Consider the following 21521-nt stretch of genomic DNA (forward strand, 5'->3'; position numbering starts at 1 on the left):
TGACAAAGGATTAATCTCCAAAATTTACAAGCAGCTCATGCAGGTCAATATCAAAAAAACAAACAACCCAATCCAAAAAGGGGCAGAAGACCTATACAGACATTTCTCCAAAGAAGATATACAGATTGCCAACAAGCACATGAAAGAATGCTCAACATCATTAATCATTAGAGAAATGCAAATCAAAACTACAATGAGATATCATGTCACACCGGTCAGAATGGCCATCATCAAAAAATCTACAAACAGTAAATGCTGGAGAGGGTGTGGAGAGAAGGGAACCCTCTTGCACTGTTGGTGGGAATGTAAATTGTTACAGCCACTATGGAGAACAGTATGGAGGTTCCTTAAGAAACTAAAAATAGAACTACCATACGACCCAGCAATCCCACTACTGGGCATATACCCTGAGAAAATCATAATTCAAAAAGAGTCATGTACCACAATGTTCATTGCAGCTCCTTCATGATTTCTTGTAATCAAAGAGTTTTTAACGTAACATCCGTATAACCATGATTTTCTTATATAAATTTCCCCAAATTGTTAGTTTCAAAGAATATTGCTTTGTTGATATATTTCGCTTTCTCATCATGTCTGGGAATATGATTTGACAGTTGTAAACCGTATACAATTTTGTTTCCTTTTTTTCTGCATTTAATATAAGCTTTCTACCTTGTTATTAAGGTGCTGCAGTGAAGAGAAAATAGAATATTCCCCATTTTACATTATGGGAAGTGTCATAGGTGAAGGAGTTGGCTGGTTTACTGGCGGGAAGAGATCTCTGGAAAAGACTGGCTGGTGGACATAGTGTTGGGACACCTGTGAAGGGGGAATACAAAACATTGCCATGGATAGGGAAAGAAATTAAGTTTTCCTCCTCATAGCAGAAAAGAGTGAGGGTCTTGAGAGCTGCAGATGGGAAATGGAACAGATTTTAGTGTGCACAGTGAAACACAGGGTTACAAGGGAGAAGGGAGAGATGGCTCTTGCACTGAGTCGCATCTGTATACCTGCCATCAGACACCTACCCCACCCGCAGAATTTGCACTTTCTTCCAGGGCTTGCCTTTGTGTGGGCAGCGTACTCCTGTGAGGGGTGCTTCAGCACAGTCTGGGCAAGTACTGAAGTCAGTGCATTCTGTGGAGTTCTGGGAGTTCTGCAAGGCAAGAGCTTCTGAGGCTTCTCCTCACAGTCCTGGGAAGAGAGGGAGTTTTAATTGCATGAGAAGTAAAGGAGCACTTAAAGCCTGAGGTCACTTGGGAATTTCTAGGGTCTTAAATGTCCACATTGTTAGTATTCGTTTTCTGTTGCTGTGTAAGAAATTACGACAAATTTGGGGGTTGAAAACAGTACCCATGTGTTATCTTACAGTTCTGTCGGTAGAAAGTCTGGGCAAGCTGAGCTAGGTTTTCTGCTCAGGGTCTCATAAGGTTGAAATCAAGGTGTTGGCTAGGTTGGGCTCTCATCTGAAGACTGAAGAATCTGCTTCCCACATCATTCAGTTGTGGACAGAATCTAGTTCCTTGTGATTCCTTTTGGTTCCTAGGTCTGAAGTCCCTGTGTCCTTGCTGGCTGCCAGCGGGGTGTGGGGTGGCGTGAGGACTGTTTCTCCTCCTATAAGCTGTCTGAATTCCTTCTCACTTGGTTACCTCAATCTTCAAAGCCAGCAGTTGCACCTCAAGTCCTTCTCATTCTGTAAATCGTCTTTGACTTTCCCTTTTGCTACCAGCTGGAGAAAACTCTGGTTTTGAAGTGCTCATGTGATTAGATTAGGCTCACCCAGATAATTTTCATACTTTAAGATCTCACTGACATGAGACTTTACATCTGCAGAATCTTTTCACAGCAATACCTAGGTTAATGTTTGGATAACCAGGAGGTGGGAATTTTGTCAGGGGTAGGGTTGGGGGCCCTTTTAGAATTTTTTTGCTTAACAGGGTTATATAGTTTTTCTTTATGCTTCATAATATGTTTAACATATGTGATAACATTAGTTGATGAAAATTACAAATATTCAAGAAATTTTAAAACCACTAATACTCCATAAAACCTATTGCTTGGAAGAAATATATGTATACAGTGTGTTGTAATTGGTATTAAATGAAAACTCTTAATAAACAAATATAATAACTACATAATACCCTATAATACAGAATGTGTTTTTGATATTTTATTAATTAGTAGGACCTTGAGCTTGTTTTATACTCTTCAGTTTGATGAATATCTTTATGTTGAACTTTGCGTTTTCTTTTTACTATTATGGGGAATTACTTAACCAAAGAGTGTGAGGATCCCTACATTACTTGTCAAGAAGTTTTGTTAATTCATATAATAATGTTTAGGGGCTTTTGTGCCATATATTTTCAATCTTAAAAATTTTTAGTCTTTCATATTTTGATAGGAATACAGCTGTTTATCATTGTTGTAATTTCTCATTTAAAAAAATTCCACTGTCTTTGAACTTTTTCCTTCCATATGTCTATATTAGAGATATTAGGTTTTGTGATAATTCAGTTTAACCCGTGCAGCTAATGCACTATGGCAGGTTGCTTCTTTCTTGGTCTCAGTTTCCTCTCTACGGTGGAATGGCTGAATGAGATTTCTCGAAGCTCTGTGATTATGTGTTAAATACCTTCCCATACTCTTTTTTTCCTTATTTAAAAATGTGTAATACCCATTAGCATCCTGCTGATACCTGTTAAGATGGACTTCATAGTATTTGGAGAAGATAGTCACACACGCAGACAATATGGAAGGGGCAGGCATTGTGTGGGGCTCACTGTGGAAGCAGCCAGTGCTGTGGTTCTGTATCAGGATAGTGTGTTACACTGACGCTAAATCAGTTTACAGTTACCCATTCAGCATTAGAGTTTTATTTGGATTTGGGATCAAGAGAATTGGCATTTGAAGGATTGTTTAAAGATCTATACCAGTGGTAGGAATGAGAGAATATTATTCTGGGTTAGGGAGCATAGACGCAAACAGGATAAAACATTGCCAGTTCCTATTTTTGCAATTTTTCAACATCAAATTATGTTTTCCAGAAATGGATGAACTCTACAGTATGTGGTTTAACTGGTTCAGGTCATGGAGAAACAAATACTTTCCTTGTTATAGATGATACAGTTTTTTCAGTCTGCATTAGTTTTTTACCAGTGAGGGTTTTTTTTGTTTTTTTTTTTTTTTTGGCTTATGTTTAGCTTGTGGTAAACTATAGGGCTTAGATTTTGTTATACAAATTCTTGTCAAATAAAGTGTGTTCCCCCATACTTATGTAATTGAGTTTTGAATATAAATTGAAGGCTTTAATTTTTATTCTTGATGAACTTCATAATCATTTTAGTTTGTCTTTGCAACCTATTAAATAAAATCTCTTGAATTCTGTCCCTCAGAGTATTAATATGCTTTTAAGTTTTCTCCTATCTATGAAATTGATAAATATGTCATATATGTTTTTATAAAAATTTTGATAAATTTGGGAATAAAACAGCCCTGTGATCTGCTCCCTCTTTCCTGTCACACAGTAACTTGCAGTGCCATTGACACTTACTTCACATTCTTGAGTATATAATCAGCTCCAAATTCGTCTCATTGTAGTAATATTGAATTCCCATTTAAAAATTGTATCCACTAGCCTATCACAGAAGGCTCAGCTATATACCTGGCTGTAATCTAGTTTCAGTATGCCTTCTACATTTGTCTGTTGCCATTCTGCCAGTCTTATTTAAACACTGCCACCCGCCCCCCAAAGGAAATGAGTAAGGGTTTCTACTTAATGTCTTTGCTTTATATTTGAACTATGTCTTATGCTGAAAACCTTTTTAATGACCTTAACAATTACTAGTTTGATTTAATCTACTTTTAATAGTTTTAAAGGAATAATGCAACTATTATTGAAAACAGTTTGTTTCCTTTCGTCTCTAGGATATATCATATTTGGAATGTATTACTTTGCATTACTGTCATTTGCAGTAATTCCTCTCTGTGTGCTTAAGCCTCCAACTTTAAATGATTATGTTCATTTATTTTATTTGGGTTTTGATTTTAAGAGTTTGCCTTCTTCCCCCATTTTAATTTAACTTAGTTTTTACAAATATTTAAAACATTTTACATGGCCCTAAAATCTGAATGAACGAATAAAGCATTCAGAAAAATCAGGCTTCTATCCCTGTCTCTTTGTTCTTCATATGTGAACATTTTATTATTTTTTTCATATGTGAACATTCTAATTGGTCATCGTTTCTCACTTTTTAAGTGTAACAAATTATACATAATATACATTTTATATACAAAATGTTCATATTTACCTTCTTTTTAGATAAAGGGTAGCCTGTTCTTATGTAATGTTTTTTTCCCCCACTCAGTATATGCAGAGGGTTACTTCATAGCAATAGATCGAAATCTTCCTCATTACTTTTATAGCTGTGGCTATTCCATTGTGTGGATGGAACACAGTTTATTTAACCATTCCCTTTTTGATGGGCACCTAGGTTGTTTCCACCTTTTAGTTACTAGAGACAGTCCTGCAAAGAATAACCTTATTCATATGGAGCTTTGTACTTTTGCCATTATAAGAAGAAAATGGTAAAAAAAAAAAAAAAGATTCCATTTATTAAAATGACTGTCCTTTTTCCTGACTTAATTGCAGTCGTGCCTTTGTCCTGAATCAGATGGCCATATTATTGGCTGCTGCCTGAATTCTCTAATGTGCTCTATTGATCCACTTTTCTGTTCTTGGGGAAATACCATATTTAGTTATTTTAATTTTATAGCATACCTTGTTATCTGGTAGAGTAAGTACCCCAGCTTTGCTCTTCTTAGCCTTGGCACTTCTGTGTCTTTTGCATTTCCATATACATCCTTAGAATTAGCTTGCCAATTTACACAGGTAAATCTGTAGATAATTTTGGGGGAAACTGACACCCTGACAATATTGTGTCTTCCAAGCTATGCAAATGAGGTGTGTGTATGTGTATAATATATCTATTAATTTATATTTTCTTATATTTTGAAAAACGTTTGTAGTTCTTAGTGTAGAGGTTTTTCATATAATAGGTGTTTTCCTAGATATTTGATGTTTTCCTCAATATTATTATAATTATTGTTGTAGGTAAAAGTTTCTTGATTTAAAATTTTATTTTCTGCTAATATATAGATATGTAATTAATTTTTGTATATTTATTTTATGCCGAGAGACATTGATGCATTCTTTTGTTAATTCTAAGAGTTTGTAAATTCTTTTGGATTTTATATGTGCATATATATTCCATATATTCCATATTGCACTGGCTAGGCACTCTGTAATGATGTTGAATAGATGTGGTAATTGCATGCATCCTTGTTTTGTTCCTGATATTGGAGGAGGGAACTTTAAATATTTCATCATTCAGTATGATGTTTCCTTTAGTTTCTTTCTGGATACTGTTTATCACATTAAGGATGTTCTTTTCTATTTTAGTTTACTGATTTTTATTTTTTCATGAATAGGATTTGGAATTTTTTCAAATGTGTTTACTGCCTCAGAGATGATTACGTGATTTTTTTCTCCCTTTTTTGGTTAATGTGATGAACTACATTGATTTGTTTTCAGATATTAAACTGATCTTGTATTCCTAGGATAATCTACCTGCTCACGGTGTTTTATCTTTTAAATCTGTTGTTGGTTTCATTTTTCTAACTTTTTATATTCTCCTTAGAATTATTATTTTATACTTCAAGTAAAATGTAGAAAGCTTGCCACCACATAGGTTCCTTTATCTTCCCCCTTTATGTCGTACTTTTTTAAAGTATTACATCAAACAGTGTTATAATTTTGCTTTTAACTGGCACATATATTTTTAAAAACTTCAGAGGAGATTAATGATTTATTACATTTATCCAATTATTTACCATTTCTCTTGCTCTTCCTTTATACCAGAAGTTTCAAATTTTACTCTGTTATTTTCCATTTATAAGAAGAACTTTCTTTAGCATTTCTTTTGGAACCTATGGGCTGGTGATAAATTCTTAATTTTTTTCATCTGAGTATGTTCTTTTACTTCATTTCTGAAAGGTATTTTCACTTGATGTAATTTTTGGGTTGAGAGTCTTACAGCATTTTATAAATGTTTCTCCATTATCTTCTGGTCTTCTTGGTTTCTAATGAGAAATCCAGTAAGGATTTAAATCCTTATTACCTTATACGTAATATTTATTTTTTCTCTGTCTGGTCTCAAAATACTTACTTTATATTTGGTTTTCAACAGCTTATGATGCTTTCTGGTTTTCTTTGATTTTATTGTTTTAATTTTGTTAATCTTCTTAAATCTGTAAATATATATCCTTCAACTAATTTGTAATGTTTTCTGGAATTATTTCTTCAAATAGTATTATTTTTCTGTGCCATTATGTTTCTTTACCATGGGTATATATATGGGTCTATTCACATTTTTCAGTCTTTTAAAAAACTTCTAAGTATCTGCTCTATACATTGGATAAATTGTCAGGTTCACTAACTCTTTTCTTCTGTCATCTCCATTCTGCTGTGGAGCCAAGACAGCATGTTTTATTTCAGATACCACATTTTTCAATTTAAAGTTTTTAATTTGGTCTTTCTTTTTAGTTTACATATTTCATTAAGGAGTTACTGTTTTTCTGTTGATTTCAATATCTGATGAAGCATGTTTATAATGCAGTTGTCTGTTGAACAACATGGGTTGGAACTGCATGGGCCCACTTACATGCAGATTTTTGTCAGTAGCAAATACTACAGTATTGCTTGATCCATGGTTGATTGAGTCTGCAGATGCGGAATCTCGGATATGGAAGACCTGCGTATATGGAGGGCCGACTGTAAGTTATACTTAGATTTTTGACTGTGTGGAGGGAGGATCAGTGCCCCTAACCCTGCCGTGGTGTTCAAGGGGCAATTGTGTATGAGTACATATGCTTTAAAATTTTTGGTAAGTCCAACATCTGTTTCATCTCATATTTGGCACTTCTTTATTATCTTTTCCTTTGGGAATTGTTCAGGTTTTACTGGTTTTTGGTGTGTTTAGTAATTTTGGACTGTATCATGGACTCTTTGAATGTTATGCTGTGAATCTGACTCCTATTGAAATCCTCTGGAGAGTGTTGACCTTTTTATCTTATCAGGCATTAGCCTGATTGGGTTTAGATTGAAATTTCTTTCTGGACTTCTTTAGCTGGTGGTTTCAACATCAGTTCAGTTCCATAGCATTTGCTGTACTCTTATCTTTATTGGGGATTTTGCACACACTGTCTGCCCTCAGATGATGCTTTTCATGGTTTCTCTGGCTGGAAAGATGGCGCTTTAGCGCATACAGTTTTTCCTGACTGGGGCTGCTGTTAGGTCTAAGTACAGAGAGAAAAAACGTGAGAGGAAAAAAAACCAAGGATTACCCCCACAGTCTTTACACAATAGGGTCCTCTTTTATTGTTCCTCTCTTCAGAAGAATGGGTTCTTCACTTAGGGTCTTATGTGCCCATGCTGCAGCTGAAGTGCTGCTCTCAGGCCTGTCCTTGGGCCATTTTGGAATAAGAAAAAGGAAAAAAATCTCTTGGTTACTTTCCCCACATTTGAGGGGCATTTCCCCCTCAAGTCCTCTGGCCAGAAAGTTGGACTTCCTGAAGAGTTTTTCTCACTGTGCCTGTTACTCATATCCTGATTCTGCCTGTCTTTGGGTAATTCAAGAGGTAATGGGTGGGGACAAAACCAGGAAGTACACTGCCACTGCATTAGTCATTCTTCATTCAAGTTTAACTTTGCTCCCCAATTCATCTGCTCTCATTAAATCTTTTAGAGTAGTTGCATGTTTTAATTTTATTTCATTTTATTTCCTGTAGAGTTTTTATTATAAACAGTAGAAGAGACTGGAAACCTCACATTCTGTTTTTGAAATAAATTTCACTGCATATAGAATTGTATAGACAGTTGTTTTAAAAAGCAGTTGAAAGAACTCAGTCCAGGTGTTCTGCCTTTCTCATATTTATTCCTGTGAATGTAATGTGTGTCCTTTTTCCCCAGCTGCTAAGATTTTCTCTTCATCAGTGGTTTCAGCCATTTGATTATGATATGCCTTGTTGTTTTTTAAAGTGTTTATCATACTTCACATTTATTGAGTTTTCTGTATAACGTGTTTATAATTTTCATGAAATTTGGAAACTTTTTACCCACGGTTTTTTCAAAATTTTTTTCTATGCCTCTTCTTCCACCAGCCTCGGGAGAGGACGGCGTTTTCCTCTCCTTTTTTGCCTTTGGTTACACTTACATTAAATGGCTTGATATTGTCCCACATGTCACTGTGACTTTTTCCTGTCTTTTTTCTTTCACAAAGCACAAAAACTAAAAAACCAAACAAAAATTTTGGGGGGGATAGTTTTTCTTGCTTTTCTTTAAGCTTACTGATCATTTCTTCTGCTGTGTCTAATATGCTCTTAGGTGTTTTTAGTTACAGATATATTTTTCATCAGTAGTAGTCCCTTTGATTCTTTTGTTCAGTTTTCATTTCTTTCTTCATTATGTTTGTTTTTTCCCCATCCTTGAGCATATTTACAAAGTGTTCTTACATTTTTTTCCTGCTCGTTCCATTACTTTTGTTATTTCTAGATCTGTTTCTAGTTAGTGAGTTTTCTCCTGGTTATACAATTTTGGCTAGATTTCTTAGGCTTTTCCTGTATATGTGGAGAACAGGAATGACAAATTATTTCAGGTTCATTTGTATATGAATATTTTCATTCACTTGTAGTAGTTTTCTCCTTTCTAGGAGTTTCCCTTTAAGGGGCAGTCATATGGCAGCTTTGAAACATGACACCTGTTTCTCCTCCCCAGTAATACTGCTGCTTTCTGTTTGGACTGTAGTCCTTGCTGTGGTTTGGGAGTGCTTGCATCTCAACAGTTTGGCTGAATATGGAGTTCATCTTACATAATTTGTTTCTCTCAAAGATCATATCACCTCTTATGTCTTTTCTGTATGGTTGAACTTTAGTGCTTAAAACAGTTGGTTTACACATTTTATCCAGCTTTTCTGGTTGTTTTAGTTTAGGTCTAGATCTTAGTCTAGTCCTGGATGGTGTTGAAAGTCTCTTGGTTGGTTTTGATGTCTGTATTAACTGCTATCATAAAATAAGTTAGAAAACAGTTTTCTTTTTCTGTTCTTTGGAATTGTATTCTTTCCTCATTCCTCATTGTTTTAATAGTGATCATTAACTATTCCAGGCAAATGTAGAACCAGCTTAAGTTCCATAAAAATTTCTTTTGACATTTTTCTGTTAATTTTTAATTGAAGTTTAACTCTCTTCTTTCACATACTGTAATAACAGCTAGATTTAGTCATGTTGTTTAATGTGTTAATAAATACCTTTTTTCAAGCACAGCATTCCATTGCATAAATACACCATAATTTATTCTTCCCTTCATACATATTTGTGTTTCCATTTTTTGGTGATTATAAATAAAGCTCCCGTGAACATTTATGTACATGTCTTTTGTTGTACATATGAGTACTTTGCAGGGGGAGGGTCTATATTTGGGAGTGTAGTTGCAGGATTATTGGGTAGTTGTATGTTTAGTTGTGTCTGTTTGTATATTTTGCCATTTAAAAAATTGGGGTGTCGGTTTTTATTATAAGGAGTTTTTTTTATACATGCTAGGGTATGGCTTCTTTGTTTTTAATTTTGATGCCGTTGAATTTATTGTTTCTCTTACACATAGTACATTTTTGTTTCCTTTTAAAGGTATCTTAATATTTATTTTTCTGTGTTCACTTTTATTTTATTAATTTTCACATTGAGTGAATTTTCACCTTGAATGACTTTCTGTGTATCATTGAGAAGGTTCAGGGTTTTTCCTTTTTGCATACTTTAGGAACTTGTATCAGTCTTATTCATTGACAGTACTGTTTTTTGAATTCTGGACTTTCTGTTGTATCTCATTAACTTGTTCATCCTTACTCCAGTACCACACTGTTTTAAATTACTCTTGCTTTGTAGTAAGTCTTGAAGTCAGTAAGTGTAATGCCTACAATTTCCAGGTTTATAATTTTAATGGAAAATTATTAAGTATCTTGATATATTATGTCACACAAATATTACTAGCTTTAACTTAAAGTGTTCTTTACTCTGAAAAATATAAAAATAAAGAATATAAGAATAAATTATGCAAAATAATACAGATGTCTACTAAAATTGTGGAATTTTGTTCAGCTCTTTTATTTATTGTTAAAAAAGATGAAGTAATTTTATCAGGTAAAGATAAAAATCGGTAATACTTAGTGTTCTTGAGGTTGTGAGAAAGTAGGCACATACTCCTTTCTGGAAGATTATTTAGCAATGTACATCAAAATAGTAAGAGTAAATATTTTTAACCATAAAAACAGAGCTGTTAAATGAATAATTTTATTTTATTAATTTAGACTTTAATAGATATTTATTAGCCAGGAGAATTAAAAAATGAGAGATAAAAGTCTTGATTTGCTTTCCTGCGGTAGTACAGTACCGAGTTTCTTTTAATCCATTTTAAGGTTTTTTTGTGTATGGTGTTAGGGAGGGTTCTAATTTCATTCTTTTACATGTAGCTGTCCAGTTTTCCCGGCACCACTTACTGAAGAGGCTGTCTTTTCTCCATTGCATATTCTTGCCTCCTTTATCAAAGATAAAGTGACCATATGTGCATGGGTTTATCTCTGGGCTTTCTATCTTGTTCCATTGATCTGTATTTCCATTTTTGTGCCAGTACCATACTGTCTTGATTACTGTAGCTTTGTAGTATAATCTGAAGTCAGGGAGCCTGATTCCTCCAGCTCCATTTTTCTTTCTCAAGATTGCTTTGGCTATTAGGGGTCTTTTGTGTTTCCATACAAATTGTGAAATTTTTTGTTCTAGTTCTGTGAAAAATGCCATTGGTAGTTCGATAGGGATTGCATTGAATCTGTAGATTGCTTTGGGTAGTATAGTCATCTTCACAATGTTTATTCTTCGAATCCAAGAACATGGTATATCTTTCCATCTGTTTGTATCATCTTTTATTTGTTTCATCAGTGTCTGATAGTTTTCTGCATACAGGTCTTTTATCTCCTAAGGTAGGTTTATTCCTAGGTATTTTATTCTTTTTGTTGTATGGTAAATGGGAATGTTTCCTTAATTTCTCTTTCAGATATTTCATCATTAGCATATAGGAATGCAAGAGATTCCTGTGCATTAATTTTGTATCCTGTTACTTTACCAAATTCATTGATTACCTCTAGTAGTTTTCTGGTAGCATCTTTAGGATTCTCTGTGTATAGCATCATGTCATCTGCAGACAGTGACAGTTTTACTTCTTTTCCAGTTTGGATTCCTTTTATTTCTTTTTCGTCTCTGATTGCAGTGGCTAAAACTTCTGAAGCTATGTTGAATAATAGTGGTGAGAGTGGGCAACCTTGCCTTTTTTCTGATCTTAGTGGAAATGCTTTCAGTTTTTCACCACTGAGAACGATGTTGGCTGTGGGTTTGTCATATATGGCCTTTATTATGTTGAGGAAAGTTCCCTCTATGCCTACTTTCTGGAGGGTCTTTATCATAAATGGGTGTTGAATTTTGTCAAAAGCTTTTTCTGCATCTGTTGAGATGATCATAAGGTTTTTATCCTTCAGTTTGTTAATATGGTGTATCACATTGATTGATTTGCGTATATTGAAGAATCCTTGCATCCCTGGGATAAACCCTACTTTATCATGGTGTATGATCCTTTTAATGTGCTGCTGGACTCTGTTTGCTAGCATTTTGTTGAGGATTTTTGCATTTACGTTCATCAGTGATACTGGCCTGTAGTTTTCTTTTTTTGTGATATCTTTGTCTGGTTTTGGTATCAGGATGATGGTGGCCTCATAGAATGAGTTTTGGAGTGTTCCTCCCTCTGCTGTGTTTTGGGAGCGTTTGAGAAGGATAGGTGTTAGCTCTTCTCTAAATGTTTGATAGAATTCACCTGTGAAACCATCTGGTCCTGGGCCTTTGTTTGTTGGAAGATTTTTAATCACAGTTTCAATTTCAGTGCTTGTGATTGGTGTGTTTGTATTTTCTATTCCTTCCCGGTTCAGTCTCAGAAGGTTGTGCTTTTCTTAGAATTTGTCCATTTCTTCCAGGTTGTCCATTTTATTAGCATATAGTTGCTTGTAGTAATCTCTCATGATCCTTTGTATTTCTGCAGTGTCAGTTGTTATTTCTCCTTTTTCATTTCTAATTCTGTTTTGAGTCTTTTCCCTTTTTTCTTGATGAGTCTGGCTAATGGTTTATCAATTTTGTTTATCTTCTCAAATAACCAGCTTTTAGTTTTATTGATCTTTGCTATTGCATCCTTCATTTCTTTTTCATTTATTTCTGATCTGATTTTTATGATTTATTTCCTTCTGCTAACTTTTGGGTTTTTTTGTTGTTCTTTGTCTAATTGCTTTAGGTGTAAGGTTAGGTTGTTTATTTGAGAAGTTTCTTGTTTCTTGAAGTAGGATTGTATTGCTATAAACTTCCCTGTTAGAACTGCTTTTGCTGCATCCCATAGGTTTGTTTGTTTTTTTGCGGTACGCGGGCCTCTCACTATTGTGGCCTCTCCCGTTGTGGAGCACAGGCTCCGGATGCGCAGGCTCAGCGGCTATGGCTCACGGGCCCAGCCACTCTGCGGCATGTGGGATCTTCCTGGACCGGGGCACGAATCTGTGTCCCTTGCATCGGCAGGCGGACTCTCAACTACTGCGCCACCAGGGAAGCCCTATCCCATAGGTTTTGGGTCGTCGTGTTTTCATTGTCGTGTGTTTCTAGGTATATTTTGATTTCCTCTTTGATTTCTTCAGTGATCTGTTGGTTACTTAGTAGAGTATTGTTTAGCCTCCAACTGTATGTATTTTTTACAGGTTTTTTCCTGTAATTGATATCTAGTCTCATAGAGTTGTGGTCGGAAAAGGTACTTGATACGATTTCAATTTTCTTAAATTTACCAAGGCTTGATTTGTGACCCAAGATATTATCTATCCTGGAGAATGTTCCATGAGCACTTGAGAAGAAAGTGTATTGTGTTGTTTTTGGATGGAATGTCCTATAAATATCAATTAGGTCCATCTTGTTTAATGTGTCATTTGAAGCTTGTGTTTCCTTATTTATTTTCATTTTGGTTGATCTGTCCATTGGTGAAAGTGGGGTGTTAAAGTCCCCTACTATGATTGTGTTCCTGTTGATTTCCCTTTTTATGGGTGTTAACGTTTGCCTTATGTATTGAGGGCTCCCCTGTTGGGTGCATAGCTATTTACAGTTGTTATATCTTTTTCTTGGATTGATCCCTTGAGCATTATGTAGTGTGCTTCTTTGTCTCTTGTAGCCTTTATTTTAAAGTCTCTTTTGTCTGATATGAGAATTGCTCCTACAGCTTTCTTTTAATTTCCATTTGCATGGAATATCCTTTTCCATCCCCTCACTTTCAGTCTGTATGTGTCCCTAGGTCTGAAGTGGGTCTCTTGTAGCAGCATATATACAGGTCTTGTTTTGTATCCATTCAGCCAGTCTGCGACTTTTGATTGGAGCCTTTAATCCATTTACATTTAAGGTAATTATCGATATGTATGTTCCTATTACCATTTTCTTAATTATTTTGAGTGTTATTGTAGGTCTTTTCCTTCTCTTGTGTTTCCTGCCTAGAGAAACTCCTTTAGCATTTGTTGTAAAGCTGGTTTGGCGGTGCTGAATTCACTTAGCTTTTGCTTGCCTTTAAAGGTTTTAATTTCTCCATCAAATCTGAATAGATCTTTGCTGGGTAGAGTAATCTTGGTTGTAGATTCTTCCCTTTCATCACTTTAAATATGTCCTGCCACTCCCTTCTGGCTTGAAGAGTTTCTGCTGAAAGATCAGCTATTAACCTTATGGGGATTCCCTTGTATGTTATTTGTTGCTTTTCCCTTGCTGCTTTTAATATACTTTCTTTGTATTTAATTTATGATAGTTTGATTAATACGTGTCTTGGCATGTTTCTCCTTGGATTTCTCCTGTATGGGACTCTCTGTGCATCCTGGACTTGATTGACTATTTCTTTTCCCACAGTAGGGAAGTTTTCAACTATAATCTCTTCAATATTTTCTCAGTCCCTTTCTCTTTCTCTTCTTCTTCTGGGACCCCTATAATTCGTATGTTGGTGTGTTTATGTTGTCCCAGGTGTCTCTGAGACTGTCCTTAATTTTTTTCATTCTTTTTTCTTTATTCTGCTCTGTGGTAGTTATTTCCACTATTTTATTTTCCAGGTCACTTATCCGTTCTTCTGCCTCAGTCATTCTGCTATTGATTCCTTCTAGAGAATTTTTAATTTCATTTATTGTGTTGTTCATCACTGTTTGTTTGCTCTTTAGTTTTTCTAGGTCCTTGTTAAACTTTTCTCGTATTTTCTCCATTCTGTTTCCAAGATTTTGGATCATCTTTACTATCATTACTCTGAATTCTTTTTCAGGTAGACTGCCTATTTCCTCTTCAGTTTTTTGGTCTGGTGGGTTTTTATCTTGCTCCTTCATCTGCTGCATATTTTTCTTTCTTCTCATTTTGCTTAACTTACTGTTTGGGGTCTCCTTTTCGCAGGCTGCAGTTTCATAGTTCCCGTTGTTTTTGGTGTCTGTCCCCAGTGGGTAAGGTAGGTTCAGTGGGTAGTATAGGCTTCCTAGTGGAGGGGACTGGTGCCCGCTTGTGTCCTGTGGATGAGGCTGGATCTTGTCTTTCTGGTGGGCAGGACTGTGACTGGTGGTGTGTTTTGGGGTGTCTGTGAACTTCTTATGATTTTAGGCTGCCTCTCTGCTAATGGGTGGGGTTGTGTTCCTGTCTTGCTAGTTGTTTGGCATGGGGTGTCCAGCATTGGAGCTTGCTGGTCGTCGAGTGGAGCTGGGTCTCAGTGTTGAGACGGAGATCTCTGGGAGAGCTCTCACTGATTGATATTATGTGGGGCCGGGAGGTCTCTGGTGGTCCAGTGTCCTGAACTCGGCTCTCCCACCTCAGCGATTCAGGCCTGACACCCAGCCAGAGCACCAGCACCCTTTTGAGAAGTCTGAGGTCTTCTGCCAGTATTCAGTAGGGTTCTGTAGGAGTTGTTCCACATCTAGATGTATTTTTGATGTATTTGTGGGGAGCAAGGTGATCTCCACATCTTATTCCTCCACCATCTTGAAGGTTCTCCTTGGCTCTTTTTTTTTTAAATAAGAAAACATTTTTAAAAACTAGCAGGGCTTCCCTGGTGGCACAGTGGTTGAGAGTTCGCCTACAGATGTGGAGGACACGGGTTTGTGCCCCTCCATGAGGATCCCACATGCTGCGGAGCGCCTGGGCCTATGAGCCATGGCCGCTGAGCCTGCGCATCCGGAGCCTGTGCTCCGCAACGGGAGAGGCCACAGCAGTGAGAGGCCTGCGTACCGCAAGGAAAAAAAAAAAAAACTGAACTGATGTTGTCAGTTTCTTCTCGTTTTTATTTTATTGCGGTATAATTGATGTGTAATACTGTATTAGTTTCTGGTACACAACATAATGATTTGATATTTGTATACATTGTGAAATGATCATAACAGTAAGTCTAATTAACATCTGTCACCATAAATAGTTACAAAATGTTTTTTTTTTTCTTGTGGTGAGTACTTTTTTTTTTTAATTAAAAAAATATATTTTGGGGGCCACACCACCCGGCATGTGGGATCTTAGTTCCCCAACCAGGGATCAAATCCATGCCCCCTGCATTGGAAACATGGAGTCTTAACCACTGAATCGCCAGAGAAGTCCTGTGATGAGCACTTTTAAGATCTACTCTCTTTGTAATTTTCAGATGTGCAATACAGTATTATTAATTATAGTCATCGTGCTGTACATTAAATCCCCATGACTTATTTATTTTATTGCTGGAAATTTGTATGTTTTGACCTCTTCACCTTTTTCACCTATCCACCACCTCTACCTCTGGCAGTCACCAGTCTGTTCTCTGTATCTGTGAGCTTGGTTTTTTTTGTATTGATTTGATTTTAGATTCCATGTATAGGTGAGATTATACAGTATTTGTCTTTTTCTGACTTAATTTCACTTAGCATAACGCCCTTAAGGTCCATCCATGTTGTTACAAAAGGCAAGATGTCGTTCTTTTTTTATGGCTGAGTAATATTCCACTGTATATATTTACCTCATCTTCTTTGTGGATCTCCTCTTAACTCAGTTTAAATGCTCAACCCACATTATTCTCCCCTATTGCATTATGTGACATTGGCTATACTAATTTTTTCTGTTACAAGTCATAGATTATATAGCATGAATTTGTTTTTTAATATAGATATTTGGATTTGCTTTCTCCAGAGTGTGAAGAACTTTTTCATTTTCCAGTTTCTGTTGTTAAAATGATGCAGGTGTATGTTTCACTAAAGTTAAAAAATCACTACTATGAAAACTGGCAGAGTAAGAAGTAATTTGGAGGTATTACATAGATGGTACGTTCAGATTTTAGTGTGAGAAATGTATGTTGTGATCTCCTAATTATGTTCACATATACCATTTAAACTTCTATTAATCATTGTAACCACGGTTATTTTGTTCCAACAACTCTTGGGGGAGATTTTAGTTTGTGCTGAGGCACATAATATAATAATTGATTTCAAAATTTGATTATAAGAGAATGAAAATTCTTAGTTTGACAAAAAGTTTTTCCTTTTACAGTAAAGTTAAATATTTTTAGGTGAATATTTTTCCTTATTCTTAATTAAAAGTCAAGTAAGTTATAATTTGAAGAAGAGATTATTAAATCTGTATGTATTGCTTTTGGTGTGGAGTCAGCAGAACCATTGAAATGAGCTATAGTCTGCTTTTTTAAATGTATTCATAATAAAGGGATAGTCATAAATCCTTTGTCTTTATTTTTTTAAGGCAAGAGGAGCAGACATTCCAGAGATTCCTGGAGACCTTAGTCTTAAGACATGTGGCAGTACAGCCAGTATGAAGGTTAAACATGTGAAAAAGTAAGTATAATTTTACAGCGGGTTTTAAGTGAATTTCTATCAACGGAAATCAGTTCTTTAGTTCTGTTAAAACTTTTATCCAGATTTCTTACTAAATGAGCTCTTACTGTCCATACATTAAATTAATACTGTTAAGCCTTGAATTATCACTCAACTGTTAGCAGAATAGGTCTGAGGATTATCTACTTATCTAAAAATACACTTTAATTTTGTTCTTGTAACAACTTTTATGTTATTGTGTATTAGGTTGCATTTGTTCAATGGGAACAATCCAAGTATGTCCTTTTTGGTAGCTTTAATACATGCTCTCAGTCATTTGGAAAAATCACTTTTGGTATTTGAGTTATGAAATTGCTCTTTCTCAGCTATGCTTTTGAGAAAGCCTGAGACGGATGCCAGTATTTGACTATTAAGTGAAATATCTGAAGGTATCCGTTTCAGTTTTAGGCAGAAAAACCGTCTTTTCACCTGGTGAAGGGTTAGATAGCTATGTTTTTATTCTAAGTAGAGGAAAGACAAGGATAAAAATGTTCATTCTGCATCCAGACCCACCAATCCAGGACTGATGGGCTGTGACAACATTCACAGGTAAAATCTGGTTTTGTATGTTGTGGTGGGAATGCTGCTTCTGCTTAGAGCAGGCTGTTGACAGTTTCCATAACATTTACTGAAAGCCTAGTTTTTCTAGGGCCATTGACATGGGTCAGGATTAGAAGAGTACTATAGTGATGCTTTTTATTTTACTTTATTTTATTCTTTTGGTTTTGACTTGTGCACTGAATGTATTTCCATTTGATTCTGTGTATTTCTGAAAAGGTACGTGTGGATATATGTGCTCATGTGCATGTGCTTATTAAATAGTTTTGCTTGTTGCATGAGCTCTTCAACCTGTTTTATTTCCTCCTTAAGTTTAGTAATTTTGACTGTTCCAGTATCTTGTATCTCATTTATTTCATGTACTTCAGGTTACCCTTCACTAAAGGTCACTTTCCGAAGATGGCTGAATGTGCACATTTCCATTATGAGAACGTTGAGTTTGGCAGCATACAGGTATATTCGAGATATTTCCTGCATACTGAATCAAGACATATTTATATCTTTATCTGTGTATCTGATAGGTGACACTTAGAAGTAGTTCTTTCTATGGATGTCTTATTGGTTGATGTGAAGACTTTTTTCTCTTCTGTTGACTAATATTTGACACCCGATGACTCCTGTTTCAAGTGGAAACAGTATAAAAGAATCTGTATAAATTTCAGAATTTCTATCAGATCCCTAGACAGAGTTTGCCACTGTTTGATAGCATGAACTGTTTTAGTCGTTACCTCACTGTTGTGTTGGGTCATAGTGGTGATGGATAAATCAGAGTTGGGGTGAAGGTGGAGTAGGGGTTAGGGAGAGAAGTGCTAATGGAGGTTTTTTCAATATTTTTCTTATTGTAAAGTATATTATATATATACATGTATATAAAACACATTTGTAATATATTTTGTATACATATTTATGTACATTTTAAAGCCTAGGTTAAGAGATGGAAATTTTCATGTGTCCCTCTTGTGTTTCATTTGCCTTCCCTACCCGAGAGGTCACTTATACCATGACTTTTGTAATATTCATTACCTTACATTTTTAAAACAGTTTTACTCTCTATATGCATTCCTAATCAATATGGCATTTAGGTTTACCTTTTTGAACTTAACATAATTGGAATTATTCTAATTTGTTCAGCAAATACTTACTGAGCAAGTACTATATACGAGGCACTGTTTCAGGTGCCTCGGCTGTATTAGTGAACAACAACAACCAAAATCAAAGACCCATTCTTAAAGAGAATAGAAGACGGCCAAGAAGATAAGAGTTACGGTAAAAAAGTAGAGCAGGGTTAGAAGGATCAGGGGTTCTTGGGGGTAAGTTGAAATGTCAAACCAGTTTGGGCTTCATTATTGAATGTATTCCTTCTTGCTTCTTTCATTTAACATTGTGAAATTTATCCTTGCAGATGTATGTACTCATAGTTTGTTCAGTTTGTTCACAGCTGTGTACTAATCCATAGTGTGCGTATGTCACAAGTAATTTATTGATTCTTTTATTTTTTTGAAATTTGGGTTATTGTCAGTTTTTGGCTGTTTTAAACAACATCTCAGTGAACATTGTTCTACGTGAATCCTGATGTACAAATGCCAACTACTTCTCACTGCATTTTTTTTTTTTTTTTGCGGTCCACGGGCCTCTCACTGCTGTGGCCTCTCCCGTTGCGGAGCACAGGCTCCGGACACGCAGGCTCAGTGGCCGTGGCTCACGGGCCCAGCCGCTCCGCGGCATGTGGGATCCTCCCGGACCAGGGCACGAACCCGTGTCCCCTGCACCGGCAGGCGGACTCTCAACCACTGCGCCACCAGGGAAGCCCTCTCACTGCATTTTGATTTGCAGTCTCCTCATTTCTGATATGGTTGCTCAGCTCTTCAAATGTTTATTGGGCATTTGAGATTCCTATTTTTTTAAACTCTAGATGAAGCCTTTTGCTCATTTTGTTTTATAGATTTGCTTGTATTTTTCTTATTCATTCATGGGAATGCTTTACATATTTTGGATCTTAGTCCTTTCATGTTGCATCTAGTCCTTTATTGTTTTTGTATGTGAACTAAAAACACTTTCTCTCACCCTGTGGTATGTTTCTTTCACTCTCTTTATTCTGCTTTTAGTGTTCTGGCATTGACTGTTTTATTCTTTATTTTATGTAGTTGTATGTTTGTACAAATCTTCTGACTTTAGTTTTTCTGTCATATTTAAGATGCCCTTCCCTGCTTTGAAGTTACAAAGATATTGTCCTATTTTTTTCTAAAAGTTTCATAGTTTTGACTTTAACATTCAGGTTACTTGTGATTGATATTTATGTATAGTGTGAAAAGGAATGATGTTAAAAATTTTGACCCCCTAGTGTGACAACCAGTCAGAGTGGATATAAACCATAGCACTGGAGGTGAGTCCTGATGGCCTTCTCCTGTGCAAAGCATTTGCCCCTATAGTTGCATGGATCATTGGTGGTACAATATCTCAGTATTTTAACACTGTGATACCCACCAGTCCTTTTTTAAAGGAGCCCAATTTTATTATTATTTTAAAGTGTGATTAGCTATGTTAGAGTTCTGTAGTGAAACGGAACGAATTTGTGTGTGTGTGTGTGTGTGTGTGTGTGTGTGTGTGTGTGTGTGTGTGTGTGTGTGTGTGTGTGTGTGTGTGTGGAGAGAGAGAGAGAGGGAGAGGGAGATAGATATTTAGATTTTAAGGATTGGCTCATGTGGTTGTGGAGCTGTAGTAAGTCCTAAATCCCCAGAGTAGGCTGAAGACCAAGGGAAGGGTTGCTGTTGCAGTTTGAGTCCAAGGGCGCTCTGCTGGTACAGTTCCCTCTTCTAGTGGGGAGGTCAGTCTTTTTTTCTATTAAGACCTGCAAGTGATTGGAGGGTAATCTTCTTTTCTCCCTCTCCATCTCCCTCTCCATTATGGAGGGTCATCTGCTTTACTCAGGATCTACTGAATTAATTGTTAATCTCATCTAAAAAATAAGAGTACCATTTGGAATAATGTTTGCCCAAAAGCTGACACATAAGGTTAACCATCACAGTCTTCCCCTTCTCAACTTGGCACCCCTTAAACCATACTTATTGCCAAATAAAGACAATAACAAAGTCATACTTCTGCCTAGCACCATCAACTATTTTTCATACAACCAAAAACATTAACCCTTTTCCTAGAGGAGGATGCAAAGTCCTTGGGTAGTGTTTACTCTTCTTGATAACCCATAACTAATATACTGTGATGTAATGTTAAAAATACTTAAATACCATGATATAAATCTTACATTATATAAGGTGATAAGAGAGGGAAGAAAACAAAGATATTTGTTACACGTGCATGCATGCGCACACACACAGGAACATATTCATAACAAAATAAGGAGGAAATGCTCATGGCAAGTATAGTTCTTGATTCTGTAAACAGTCATATAGTTGTAGGTGGTGTTACAGTTGCCTTCATCCACTACTCATTCTGTATTTCCCTCTGCCCTCAGCAAGAACCTCGGCTGGTTGTGGTTCTTTACCTGGTGAGGCAACCCAAACCTTCATTCTGGGTCTGGCCATTAATAGTCCTTCCTGAACTGGGTTCTTGTTATTTTCCATTGAGTTTAATGATGGGGCATGGTGATACTAAGGACACCCTAAGGGATCCCATCTATTCCAGACATACTCTGCATTACCTCCATTGTAAAGGAGCTGTCCAGTTTCCCCCTGGTAGTTAGGATCAGGATCCGTCATACCAGCCAATACCGTAATGCCCTTCTTTGCCTGTTGATCTAGAGGCATAAGGAGCCCAAAGTGGCTGAACAGCATTCTTAACTTCCAGTTCATTGGAATCATTGTTGTGTTTTCTGGTGGAAACATTCCTCCGCTTGGAACTAAGACTACTAGGCCAGTAGAGCATGTAGTCATGGAGACAGGAAACACTAATTTTGCTAGTGAGTCACTATGAGTAACACTGAGT

The 21521-nt window shown here is 36.2% G+C and overlaps 1 protein-coding gene across 2 annotated transcripts in view; it reads left to right on the forward strand.

Moving 5' to 3' along the window:
* The window catches only part of ARHGAP32 (Rho GTPase activating protein 32), a gene marked incomplete at its 5' end in the record, with an annotated part of 173975 nt that overhangs the window by 32636 nt on the left and 119818 nt on the right, over window positions 1-21521 (forward strand). Inside the window, 3 exons of one of the 2 annotated variants that reach the window (XM_082661162.1) lie at window positions 16891-16982; window positions 17529-17570; window positions 17948-18032. In XM_082661162.1, the coding sequence (XP_082517288.1) occupies window positions 16891-16982; window positions 17529-17570; window positions 17948-18032 (219 nt within the window). The remainder of the gene's footprint in view (window positions 1-16890; window positions 16983-17528; window positions 17571-17947; window positions 18033-21521) is intronic. The other variant, XM_082661163.1, reaches the window with a different exon arrangement.

The sequence above is a fragment of the Grampus griseus genome (assembly GCF_964374135.1).
Source record: "Grampus griseus genome assembly, chromosome: 8".
Classification (NCBI taxonomy): domain Eukaryota; kingdom Metazoa; phylum Chordata; class Mammalia; order Artiodactyla; family Delphinidae; genus Grampus; species Grampus griseus.